Source organism: Anas platyrhynchos, chromosome 20, assembly GCF_047663525.1.
Source record: "Anas platyrhynchos isolate ZD024472 breed Pekin duck chromosome 20, IASCAAS_PekinDuck_T2T, whole genome shotgun sequence".
NCBI classification, from domain to species: domain Eukaryota; kingdom Metazoa; phylum Chordata; class Aves; order Anseriformes; family Anatidae; genus Anas; species Anas platyrhynchos.
The window spans coordinates 4046027-4058691 of NC_092606.1; the positions used below are offsets into that span (position 1 = coordinate 4046027).

Here is a 12665-nt window from a genome sequence, read left to right on the forward strand (position 1 = left end):
TCCTCCCTTTGTTTTCATCCTATCATCAAAACCTGATTTTACTAAATTCAATAGCGGAAAAGCTATTTGCTTTAAAGGGCCCAGGATCTAATTCTGGAGACATCATTGGTTCTCTGGGTTCAGCAAAACCATCTGGATTTGTCACTTGTTACTGCCCCTAAAAAAGGAACAAGCTGCCTGCACAATGCTCAGATACCTCAGTATTATGTTCCTCTTCTCTCAGCCCCTGATATAGTTGCCTGTCGAAGGTGATTTTTGCAGGGATCAGGAGGTCAATTCTTCTTTTCAAGAACTATGGAGTAAGAAGTAGAAGGCACAAAACATGAGTTACTTTTCAGTCTTGTCTGGAGGGAAAAAAAAAGTGTCACATGTTGCAACAGCAAATCCTTCTTCAGACTGCAAGAACTACCCTGTGTAGTGCTGCCACCAAGCTGAATACTGCGTACATCTCCTTCCATGCGACTATCAGTAATGAGAAATTGTCTAGACCAAACCTTGTGGTATTGGAACAATCATTTCACGGGCAGCAATTTCTGAAGGAAGTAAGGAGAATGCAGCAGCTCTTCTAAGAGCCAAGTGCCCCCTGGGAGGCTCTGCCATGAATAAAACATCACTTTTGCTCCACAGGGTCAGAAAATAGCATCATACGCAGAAGAGCAAAATCTCTGCTGGGATGCAGAATAAATCCTTGCATGAAACCTCTGGCAGCTAGCAGATTTTAGCAAACAAACCCAGAGAAGTGTGGTCTTTCGCATATACCTGGTCTGCGTTAATTAAGGACAATTCAGCTGCCACGGTGATGTTTTCATTATCTGCTTGGATGGAACAATACACACACTGATACTTCACGTCCTGAGTGACCTGCAACGAGAGGGATGTCAACCACGGGTAAACTCCCTGGATGACACGGGTACCCACCCTGTCACCTTGTGGTAAACTGCTGCAACAGCAGCAAGGACCAACCTGGCTCACCTCTAGTTCTGTGCTGTTGGAATAGTCCCTTAGATGAAGCACCAGTTCATCGCTGATTCTGCACTCTGTTGTACCCTGAAATTGAACAGTTACAGCTCAGTGCCTTGACCACGATGCCAATGCATGTACAGAGCGGTGTGGTAGCGCTGCAAAGGCCGGGACAGCCCCAGCCCAGAGGAAAGCCCCAACCCAGAGGAATCATGGAATCATTAAGGTTGGAAAAGACCTTCAAGATCATCTGGTCCAACCATTCCCCTTATCACCAATACCACCCACTGAACCACGTCCCCAAGCACCACGTCCAACCTTTCCATATACACCCCCAGGGCTGGTGACCCAACACCTCCCTGGGCAACCTATTCCAATGCCTGACTGCTCTTTCTGAGAAGAAACGTCTCCTAATTTCCAACTTGAACCTCTCCTGATGCAACTTGAGGCCATTCCCTCTAGTCCTATCACTGATTATCTCAGCCCCGATGAGGCCACACGTGGAGTGCTGTGTCCAGTTGTGGGCTTCCCGGTACAAGAGGGCCATGGGACTACTGGAGTGAGCTCAGATGAGAGCTAAAATGATTAGATGACTGGAGCACCTGTTGTACAAGAACAGGCTGTTGTACCAGGCCTGTTTAGCCTGGGAAAGGGAAGACTGAGTGGAGACCACATTCATATACATAAAGATCTGAGGGGAGTGTGTTGAGAGGATGCATCCAGACTCCTTTCAGTCGTGCCCAGTGACAGGACGAGATGCAAGAGGCACAAACAGGAGGTTCTGGCTCAATATGAGGGAGTACTTCTTTGCTGTGAGGGGGACAGAGCGCTGGGACAGGCTGCCCACAGAGGCTGCGGATTCTCCTCTAGAGAAATACAAGCCCCGCTGGACACCGCCCTGCCCAAGGCGCTCGGGGCAACCCCTCTCACAACATGGGGATGGGACCACTTCCTCTCCCCGCCTCCCTTCCACCGTCGGCCATTTTGAGCCCGTGCCCGCCCCGCCCCGCTCCCGCCCGCCGCAGTCTCGCGAGGCCCCGTTTGAAACGGCGGCGGGCGGGCGGGCTCGGCGGCTCCCCTCAGGCAGGCCCGGCCCGGCCATGCCGCTGCAGCCGCGGCTCCTCCGCACGTACTCGCGGCGCGGCGGCCACCTCCGCCCGCTGCCTCAGCCCTCCCGCTGGATTTCGCCGCCTCAGGACCGCAGGCGGCTCTTCAGCTCCACCTCGGCCGGCTCCAGCTCCGCTTGCTCCAGCGCCCTCTCCGCCGCTTCGGACGACCCCGATTTCTCTCCGCCCGGCAAGCGCCGCCGGCAGCCGCTGGGTGAGCGCCCCGCCCGGGCTCGGTGTCTGCGGAGCCGGCGCGGCGCCGCCACTCAGGAGAAGGATGGGAAGGAGAACCGGCCGCCCGCCCTCAGCTCCCCGTCGCCTTCCCCGCTGCCTCCCCGCGCCGCCCGCCGCCGCCAGGGGCCGTCCCGCGGGGCTCGGCGCCCCCTGCTCTGCAGCACCCCGCAGTGGGCGCCCCGCCGGAGCCGCCGCACGCCGCCGGCCGAGCTGAGACTGGAGGGGGGCGGCTCGGGGCTGCAGGGCAGCCTGGAGCTCTTCTCGTCGCCCGGAGGGGGGCAGGACGCCTCGCTCGGCAGCGAGCCCGGCACGCCCGAGTCGTTGAGGGGAGAGGCGGAGGTGGAGGCGTCGCCACAAAGGGTCGGCAGGGTTCTGAGGGCGTCCGTGCGGGGAGCCCTGTTCCTGCAGCAAAGCACAAGTGTTCCTCCCGCTCGCGGTGAGCCCCTGCACTCCACCCCCTGTGGTGGTGGCAGGGCCGAAGAGCCAGGCGATGAGGTAAAGGGAGGTTCAGCAGAAGGAAGCCTGAGCGCTCAGGGAGGGAAAACCAAGCTCCAGTCAACGCCGGTGGTGGTCTTGAACCGTCAGGAAGTGCCGCTGTGGCTGACGAGCATGAAAGCTGACAAGAAGGCAGGTGCTCAGCCTTCCTGCCAGAAGCCAGCGTCACCTTTAGGCCCTCAAGGAACGGTGGAGTATAAAAACAAACGCACCAAGGTCGGTTCTGCAGAGGGAAGTGCCTGTAGAAGAGCTTGCATCAGTGGCTTCAGTGCCAAGCGGTGGGATAGACAACTGAGGCTCTGTCCCCAAAGACTCAAAAATAAGAGACAGCAGCAGGCTAATAACTCCTCTTTCAGACCCCAACTAAGACCAAAAGGAAGGAAGAAGGGTGGTCGGGAAATATCTGTAGATACAAGAGACAACGATTGTTCATTCCTCAATAACTCCTATGCCTGGGGTAGACTTCGAGCATCTTTGTACTTCCATAAGAAAAAGAAAGTTACTGCAGACGAGTGTTCCTACAATAGCATCCTTTGTACCCCTTCTGTGAATTCCGAGGTTACAGGGCACCAAGCAACCCCAAATTCTAGTATGGCTCAGTACTGTGCTTTATCTGCTTCCTCCATGATACTGCTGGTTCCCAGGAATGCCTGTTCAGGCCTGGAGGTAATGCTTACAGATGCAGAGAAGGTTTTGGGGGAATGCCAGCAGGAGAGACCTATCACTTTTGAGGAATGCATTCCTTTAGATAAGATGAAAGATTGCAAGAAAATTGGAGAAGGGGTGTTCGGAGAGGTTTTCCAGATTGACAGTAATAGAGGACCTGTGGCCTTAAAAATAATTCCCATTGAGGGGACTGAAAGAGTGAATGGTGAAGCTCAAAAAAGCTTTGGAGAGATTCTACCAGAGATAATAATTTCAAAGGAACTCAGTCTTCTGTCTGAAGAGTCTGTGAACAGGACTGTAGGGTTTGTTAGCTTGTACTCTGTGCACTGTGTTCAAGGGGCCTATCCTAAGTATCTCTTAGAAGCTTGGGACAAATATGATAAAGTAACAGGATCAGAAAATGATCGGCCAGACCTTTTTGGGAAAGAGCAACTCTTCATGGTTCTGGAGTTTGAATTTGGAGGCAGTGACTTGGAGAACATGAGAAAAAGATTGAATTCGGTGGCTTCAGCAAAAAGCATTTTGCACCAGGTGACTGCTTCCCTGGCTGTGGCAGAACAGGAACTGCACTTTGAGCACAGAGACTTACACTGGGGGAATGTGCTGGTAAAGAAAACAGATGTCAAAGAGCTTAATTATGTGTTAAATGGGACGACGTGCACAATCCCCACACGTGGGATCCATGTCAACATCATAGATTATACCTTGTCTCGTCTGGAGAAAGATGGGTTAACTGTATTTTGTGACCTTTCCACTGACGAAGAGCTGTTCCAAGGCACGGGAGACTACCAGTTTGATATCTACAGGCAAATGAAAGCAGAGAACTCCAACAGCTGGACTGACTATCATCCACACAGCAATGTCCTCTGGTTGCACTATTTGTCAGATAAACTTTTGAAAGATGTGGTTTACAAGAAAAAAGAATCAAATTCTGTCTTGAGAAAAATAAAGCAGCAGCTCATTAAGTTCCGTAAAGAAGTATTGACCTTTGGGTCTGCCAGTGAAGTTTTGCATAGCAGCAGCCTCTTCCAGTGAGTAAAGGGGCACAATGCTTCCAAGAACTAAGTCACTGATGCCCCTTTCTCCTTTGTCTTTTTTCTCTATGGTCTTTTTAAATGTTGACATGATGAAGAAATGTTACAATCAGTTACCAGTATGAAAAATGTGTAAAAATGCACAAAAAAAGCCACCTGCTTTAAGATGTTTCCATATGTACTTTTTTGAGGGGTGAGGGTGAAAGGGAACAGACTTGACATTGGAGGTGGGGGGAAGAGATCTCTTCAGGCTTATTAGTTCATGTCCTGAATTCCACTTAGATTATTAGAAGCTCTTCCCTTACTATATTTATTTCTTACAAATTCAAACAAACAAACAAAAAGATAGACAAAGGTAAATATTGTTAGCCCAGTTAGGGATAGAAAGGGAGAGAACACCTACCTTTTGACTTAGTTTTTAAAACGAACTTTTGCTCAGTTTGGCCCAACATGTACTTGGAATAATGCTATAAAATTTCCTGAAGTTTCTGTAGTGTAGTTTTTAAAAAAAAATCTTAATCTGCAATAATACAACCTTTTTTCCTCTGTAAGGGCCAGCGAAGAGGTATTGTGTTATGGGGAAAAAAACAAAAACAAAAAAACAAAACACAAACAGGAAGTACCTGTGTTCCTGATGCATTTTTCACAGTTGCTATGTTCTGACCTTGTACAATGACAGGAACCCAAATCTGTAACTTGATGGTAGCATTAAAGCGATTTTCTCCATTTATCTACGGAAGAAAATGCACAAGGTAAGTGTTCTTTAGTCCTGATTGCAGACAGATGAGATGAACTAAATTTGAAGCTATACTTACATTAAATTTAAATTCCTTGTTTTCAAGTAGTCCTTGGCGAACGTTCATGTACATTAAAGACACTGGCCTGCAGAGGAAGATAAATTAAAACTAAGTGAACATTGAATTTAATTATTATTGAACATCAGTACATCCAGTGATCCACATGCATTAAGTAATAAGGAGGTAGCATGATCAAATTTGTTAAAGAGGAATGTTAGTTACAGTCTGTATATGGGCATATATGCAGTCTATCAATTAGATGCATCCTTGAAGCAATCTTGAAGGTATTTTTAAATCAGTTAAATAGTTAAGGGTTTATATTTGACCCTAGTTATCTCCCTGCCTATGATGTTTTGTTGTTCCATCTTCCAGACTCTTTACTTTTGCTGTCTTATACCACAGAAAGCAACTTGACAACCTGCAATGCTTGAAACTATTAAGATGGAAATTGTGCTGGAATCCTACCAGGCATCCTCTCAACCCTTTTTTCCTCTAATTGACTAAAGTAATATAATGTAATTGAATATTCTTAAAACTTACTTGGTAAGAACTGCAGTGAACACATATCTGACATCAAGGACATGTTTTTCAGTCAGAATGGTGGTATTTTCATTTATGCTTTAAAAGAAAAAAAAAATAATTTGATGAAACAGCTTTATTATCTGCCTGCCTTGGTTTTCTATTTCTATGGTTGCCAGATTGTGGATATTTGCTATACAAGAGGGATGGAAACACGGAATGGCAGTAACTTATGAAAGAAGGGGTGCCATCCTGCTCTCCTGTGGGTTAACATACTGCAGTAATGTTGGAGTAGCCCTTCATTACTATGGATTTTGGAAGCTGCCATTGCCTTGGAATATTTCTCCACATATTCCCATTTGTGAATACGTAATAATGCCTTAATTAATCAAAATTTAAAAGCTTCTCACCCTTCAAAAAATCTGGACATTAAACTCATGTATAAACCTTTGCCTTAAAGTGTACTTGCAGTGAAGTTGCCAGAGATGAGTCCTCATTTCCTTTTTAAAAATGCTTTTTAATAAAGTGCTGTGTGCTAATCAGTCCCATTCAAGTTAATGAGAGGAATGTGACAAGAAAGGAATAGTAACTTCCCTGTATTAGAAAGCCCTGATCGAGAAAAATAACTTGAATACATCCTCATCCTGACTATTTGGAATAATAGTTCTACTTGGAACAGAGCTGGATTATGTTACTCATCTGTTTTCTCTGATAACGAAGGAGGATGTCAGAACCAAGTTTTCCAGTTTAGGAAACACAAGGTTTTAAATACATACTATACTTAAATTAGGAACTTAAGGGATATTCTATCTTTTACTGAAATAATGAAGTAAGAGCAAAGCTAAAATAATAAAGGAAAGATTTTTTATATGGGTCCAAATGCTTTAGGAGATTGAAAAGGACAAGTACAATTTTGTGAAACTAGTGACAGATAAATAGTATGGATACTGAATAGGAATTACAGAATTTCTTTTACAGTGTATTTTGTGTTGAAAATAGCAATACTCACTTGGTGATATTAACAGTGATTGCAGATTTATTTGGGAATACACTTTCATCTAATTGCCAAATCACGGAGAACGTTGCCTATTTTGAGGAAAGAGAAAGATATAACAAAATATTGATTACCTGTAAATACAGTCTTTAACTCACCAGGATACTGTTAAAACATGATAGCTAATGTATTTTCTGCTCAGCATTCCTTTCTGGAAGAGTTAAAGTGCAGGAATTTGGAAACTATCACTTGTCTTGAGAAAATGCATGTGGGTAATAAGCTGAATTTGAAAGAAGAGATGCTATGGCTTAACTGTAAAGGTGGGGGATGCCAGCACAGCTACTCAAAGTACCATTTAGAGGAAGGGAAAAATGAAAATTATCATCTCCACTTACTGTTGTCTTCTTGAATACTGGATGCCCAATTCTGCAGTTCAAGGATATCTCCACAGAAGTGAATTGTATTGGCAGGCCACAGTGAACAGCAGGAGAGGATGGCTGCCAACAGAACAAGGATGCTCTTCAATAGCAATAAAAATAAACTGGGAAATTCAATTCTGTCTGCTCCCATAAAATGAATTAGGTGCAAGTAGCCCAATAAAACCTTGGGAGTCTTAGATAAATCTAGTAATTCAGGCTGTATTTCTGACAACTAAAATACTGTCCCTCCCCCAACCTTTATTCAAGATTCACTTAGGTAGTAAATGAATGGGAGGCAGAGTTGTGTTTTCTTTCAGCACTGTTTTCTTTCTGCAACTAGCTGAACAGTTGTTTTGTGATCTTACCTCAGCTGTCACCTTCTTAAAATGGAGATTTTTAGGATAGTACAAGACCATAGTTGTCATGTATGAGTCATCTCCACTGTTATTTAGTAAAAAATTCATGGACACTTCTTTAGTGTAGCCCACCACTAATTCGTTTCTAGAAGCAGAGAGAAAAATATTAGGCTTCATGTAAAAGAAGTTACATGTAATTTCTTGAAGTTTGTTTTTAAATAAGAGACCTATTTTGGTTCTGGTAATAACTCCCTTGAAGTACTTTCACACACAGGATAATGCAACAGCTCAATTAATTATTCATTATTGTTCAGGGTGTGTAGGAAAATGCTTTCTTCTTAATATTGAAAGCAGTTATCTCCAAACTTTAGGTAACATTTTTTTTGTTTCTCTTTTACATCAACAGCTTTTAAACATTGTTCCAGCTGATTAATTTTCCAGTGAGTCTCCAGGGTGACTTTTTACAATGAAGTAAACAAAATGCCTTATGCACAAAGATGGCCTGTTATATGAATGCTAAATAAAAAAAAATCCAAGTAATACAACTACTTTGACTCACTGAATCTGACTTGTCAAAGTTAAATGAGCAGTACAGATGGTCTTGTTGCAGTCCTTCTTGTAAGGCAACTGAAAGCAAACACAGATCAAGTTAAAATTTAACAGTCCTGATTTTTCCAAGGTAGCAGGTTTAACATATCTTTACGTATACACATACATACAGGGGTCCTTCTCTGAAAATCAAAATTCCCTTGACCTCAGTTAAGGAGAAGTTGGACAAAAAGGACCCTCTAGTGATGCAGTAAGTAGTGCAGTTTGTAATTTAACTCCCAGGAAAAGTTCTGATTTCATTAGGACATAAAGTCTTCAGCGGCGGTAAGGTCTTGTTAAACAATTGCCAGTTGTTTATACCTAGATTGCCACAGGACAATAATGTTAATTTTCAGGGACAATGTGTTTTTCTTGAATAAACATTTTCATATGATATATGTATGCCATTTTATAGGCTCACTATTTTGTAGCGATGAGGTTACTTCCTTTAGCAATAGTTTTATTCAACAATAAAAATCTGTCTGTGGCTGATGTTTCTGCAGAAGTTCAGTGAAAATTAATAGTTAGCTTTGGGGTGCACAAGTAATAAGCAAAACTGACCAACAGTCAAGAATCTCATGAATTATTCTTAGGATATAAATGTATCATCATAATGTCTAAGACTATGGCAACTATGGTAATTAGTGTTCATTATCACTCAGTGCTAAGTGTGATACTAACTTTTCTGTCCTACGCTTTATTGACTGCTAATTAAATATTGAATTGTGGTTTAAGACACCTATTAAGCAGCCAAAGATGCCTCTGTAAAGAGCTTTGTGATTTGGATTTTAGAGTAACTGTGAAAAAGGGCCAGATTAACGTGTCCTGAACTGCAAGTGCGGAAACAGGATCTCAAACTTAGAGGTTCAGTTCATTGGGAGTTTGCAGCGTTACAACTATTGCTTTGAAACGAGTAAATCTAAACAAATTATATATGTATACCTAATTTTAATTATTTTTAAAATCCATTCACTCAAAAATTTTGTAGGTATTACTACTAAGTACACCGTTCAAATGATGAAAAGTACTTCACAAAACATAAAACCAATCTGCCTTCTTCACATGTAGCATCTAATCTCATCTTAAACAGAGACCCAGGAGGAATGTGGTCAAAAGTAAAAGGTTGGATCCTAGAGAGGAGATTCTCTTAATAGGGTAATAGTATCTGTTTGGGGGAAACCTGGGCCTAAAGTCTACCTGGAATACAATAATGATAACTAGAAAAGCTAGCAGAGGGGAGAAGGCAACATACAAAGGCTAAGAAAAACATGATTATTATTCTTTTTAATAGTAAAGGCTTTGCATTGTGGAAAGAGAAGAGCTCTTCAGTATTTTATTACCTGAAAATGCATTTCTGATGGCTGATATTTATCAAGCACAGGAACAGCAAACTCCGTCCTATCATTTTTCTCACAGAGCTCATATTTAACTCTCAGATAAACATTGGAAAAACAGTCGAAGTCACATGGCTACAAGAAAGGAAGAACATGAAACTGATAAAATATCTGGATATTAAAATGCAAAACAGTCTTCACACATTACATGTTACAGCTTCTGTCATGTGGCATATTTAGGGACCTTCTGACTTAGATGTTACCTTTAGGCCACTGATTTTAATAGCCATCAGTGGACCATAAATTTGCCAAATGTTTTTTGAGGGATTTTATACATTTGGCTCCCATGACATCCACTGGGTAATGCATTCACCAATTCAGTTATACATTGTAAAAAATGGTTTCCCTTATGTTTGTTTAAATCCTTTAGAGTTTCATGACTCTCTGACAACTCTTGCATTATAAATACTTCACACAAACCCAACAGGATGACAGTTTGATTTATAGGAATACAAATCAAGATGGTACACATTCCCCTCAGCTATAAAACATGCTTAGCAAGTCTAACACCCAGAAAAAACACCCAATTATAGTAATTTTGCATTTCAAGGGAGATTAATCATCATGCAGATTCCGTTAAAAATCCTCTCCTCTTAACCCTTCTTTCTGTAGTGAGTCTGACCAACATCACCTACCAGCGTGAAAAGCTGCAGCTCAGAGCATGTGTGCTCTCTGACTAAGAGCTTTCCACTTGTTGTGGTGTTCTGATCCTTAAACTGTAATCTCTTCTTTGCCTTTTTCACATCTAAGTCCACCGTGTAGAGAATATGTAACTGTGAAAACACTGGAAACACAGACAGGAATTTCTTGTGTGCTCAGAACAAAGCAATTGCAAAGCATCAGTGAATGAAGGGGAACAGAGTTCTGATCTGTAGCTCCAACATTCACAGAAGAGGAAAAAAACATGGTGATATATTTCCAACATCTTCCCATAAGCCAAGCAAAATGGAAAAGCTTTTCCAATGACCCCTACATTGCCTGCTCATGCACCCTACAAAGGATCTGAAAGTTTAGGCTGAGATACAATATGCAAGATTTTCAAAATTCTTTTCAGATGTACCAGAAATTGTCCACAATGCCAAGTTTCTAATATGGTGTAGGACCATAGATTTTAGTCTGATCACAATTCCCATTTATTACCTTGTTGAGACACTGGTAAAGCTGAGGTTATATTGAAACACAGTTTTGCTGTAACAATGCTGCTGCTGTTCTGGAAAATTACTATTCTCTCAGGGTTGAATCTCATGCTGGTGAGAAAGTGAACAACTGGTCTCGAGCTAGCCAGTGGAGAGCAAATAAGAAACAGAATTAAATTTTTGAAACATTCAGGAAAAAATATTTTAAGAAATCCTGGCAGCAAGCTTAACAAGTGCTCAGCTTTTCCATGATATTTCACCTGGACCAAGCTAGCCTATTTACAGAAGTTCCAGTTTCTGCTGGGAACACTGAGAATGTACAAAATCCCATGAGCCTGAAGGAACAGACAGCCAAAATATACCAATATAGCTAGAGTTTCAGAATTAAACTCACTGTTTATGTTTCCATTAGATGAACTCATTATCTAGTGGTAAAAATTCTCTATTTATCTACAATTTGTTTCCAAATACAAAATGCAAGAACAAAATCAAATCTGCTCATCATGTCTTAGCCCTTGTGAACTCCACAAGTCATTCAGCTACCAGACATCTGATTGGAAATAAGGCAAGGTTTGTCAAGAAGATTTTTTGTCTAAATGACTAAAACCATCAGTGCTGAATTATAGACGTTAACCAATTAACATACATCTTAATGTTCATTATCTCATACTTGCATTCAAAGGCAAAAGCCTTTGCAACTTGAGCTAATAGCTTTACATTTTATAGGATTTCTTCTAGCACTGGGAAAGATTTTTTTAATGTCTGTCCAATGCCAAATTAAAAATAGAATCATTACACAGTGCTTGGAACACAGATTCTAAATTTGTCTTTGAAACATTTCCCCAACACACTAAAATGTAGCACTCATTACCTACCGGAGCACAACCACATTCTCCAGTGATCCTACTGTAATATCATGGAGACCATCATTAGTGAAATCAAAACCACCATCAATGGATTGTCCAAAATACTGGAGTCCTGCTGATATTTCAGAGGCTTTTACTCTCTAATAGGAAAGACACAACAGCAAATATAAGTCAGGATCTCCCTCCTGTCCTTTGAAAAATACACTTCTTTTCATGAGGCTGTTGTGAGGTTGATTTTGTAACACTCCTGACACACAAAATATTGGCTATTAACTTATTATAGATGGTCAGGCTTACAAAATAATACATTTTTCTATAGGCAGCACATGAATCCAGCTCCCTTGCCTAAGCAGACAAGCGAATAACTGCAAGTAAGGAGCAGGTCTGCTGCAGAAGCCTGTGGACTCATATAAACCATCCAACACCTGCAAATTTCTCACTCATCAACAGAAATGTGATGTGAAAGTCCTTCCTCCCATCCTCTTGCTACAAAAACACAAGCTTTTCCCTCCCATAGTGGACTGGAGACAAGTCCCAACAAGACACGTACTTGAGAATAAGAGCTCCTGATCTTGTCCTTTTCACCATTGAAGATGTAAATGCTCCCAAAAGAGGAACTGTTTGAAAGATGACCTTCAAGGGGGGCTCCAACTGCAATATCCTCATATCCATCCCCGTTGATGTCTCCAATGCTGGCCATGGTAAACCCAAACCTTGCAAACTGAGTGGTCACCTGCACATTTAAATGTCCTTCCAAGGTGAATGAACCAGTCTGAAATACACCCGAGAAAGAAATCCCTTTAGACAACTGTAACTCTTACATAAGGGAAAAAAAAAAAAAAAAAAAAAAAAAAAGACCTCACTACACATTGGTAGTACTTAAAATGTGAACAATAAAGCCCTAAACCATAAGAGATTCAAGATAACAGCTAATTTTCAGACCAAAAGCTTGATCCAACTCCATGCAAATTCTCCCACAGAAGCAGTGTCCCTGGACAGCCCTATGCAAGCAGACACACTTACAGTACTATCAGTTTTTAAATCATGAGCAGATTGAGTTGATCCCCTGCTTGTTTCAAGCACTACGTTACAGAAATAAGC

General features: G+C 42.1%; 2 protein-coding genes across 4 annotated transcripts in view; one reads left to right on the forward strand and one right to left on the reverse strand.

Moving 5' to 3' along the window:
• The window catches only part of ITGAE (integrin subunit alpha E), a 34720-nt gene that overhangs the window by 1787 nt on the left and 20268 nt on the right, over positions 1 to 12665 (reverse strand). For 2 of the 3 annotated variants that reach the window (XM_013102982.4, XM_072026193.1), the window contains 15 exons: positions 12115 to 12336; positions 11574 to 11704; positions 10703 to 10839; positions 10198 to 10346; positions 9509 to 9637; positions 8140 to 8207; positions 7590 to 7725; positions 7201 to 7302; positions 6821 to 6897; positions 5833 to 5910; positions 5311 to 5377; positions 5119 to 5226; positions 964 to 1047; positions 760 to 861; positions 197 to 292 (listed from right to left, as the gene is read on the reverse strand). In XM_013102982.4, coding sequence (XP_012958436.4) covers positions 197 to 292; positions 760 to 861; positions 964 to 1047; positions 5119 to 5226; positions 5311 to 5377; positions 5833 to 5910; positions 6821 to 6897; positions 7201 to 7302; positions 7590 to 7725; positions 8140 to 8207; positions 9509 to 9637; positions 10198 to 10346; positions 10703 to 10839; positions 11574 to 11704; positions 12115 to 12336 — 1686 coding nt within the window. The remainder of the gene's footprint in view (positions 1 to 196; positions 293 to 759; positions 862 to 963; positions 1048 to 5118; positions 5227 to 5310; positions 5378 to 5832; positions 5911 to 6820; positions 6898 to 7200; positions 7303 to 7589; positions 7726 to 8139; positions 8208 to 9508; positions 9638 to 10197; positions 10347 to 10702; positions 10840 to 11573; positions 11705 to 12114; positions 12337 to 12665) is intronic. The other variant, XM_005023105.5, reaches the window with a different exon arrangement.
• HASPIN (histone H3 associated protein kinase) lies at positions 1997 to 6262 on the forward strand. Its single transcript, XM_021274875.4, has one exon. It carries the CDS (start codon positions 2061 to 2063, stop codon positions 4494 to 4496), a length of 2436 nt encoding a protein of 811 aa, XP_021130550.4. The 5' UTR covers positions 1997 to 2060; the 3' UTR covers positions 4497 to 6262.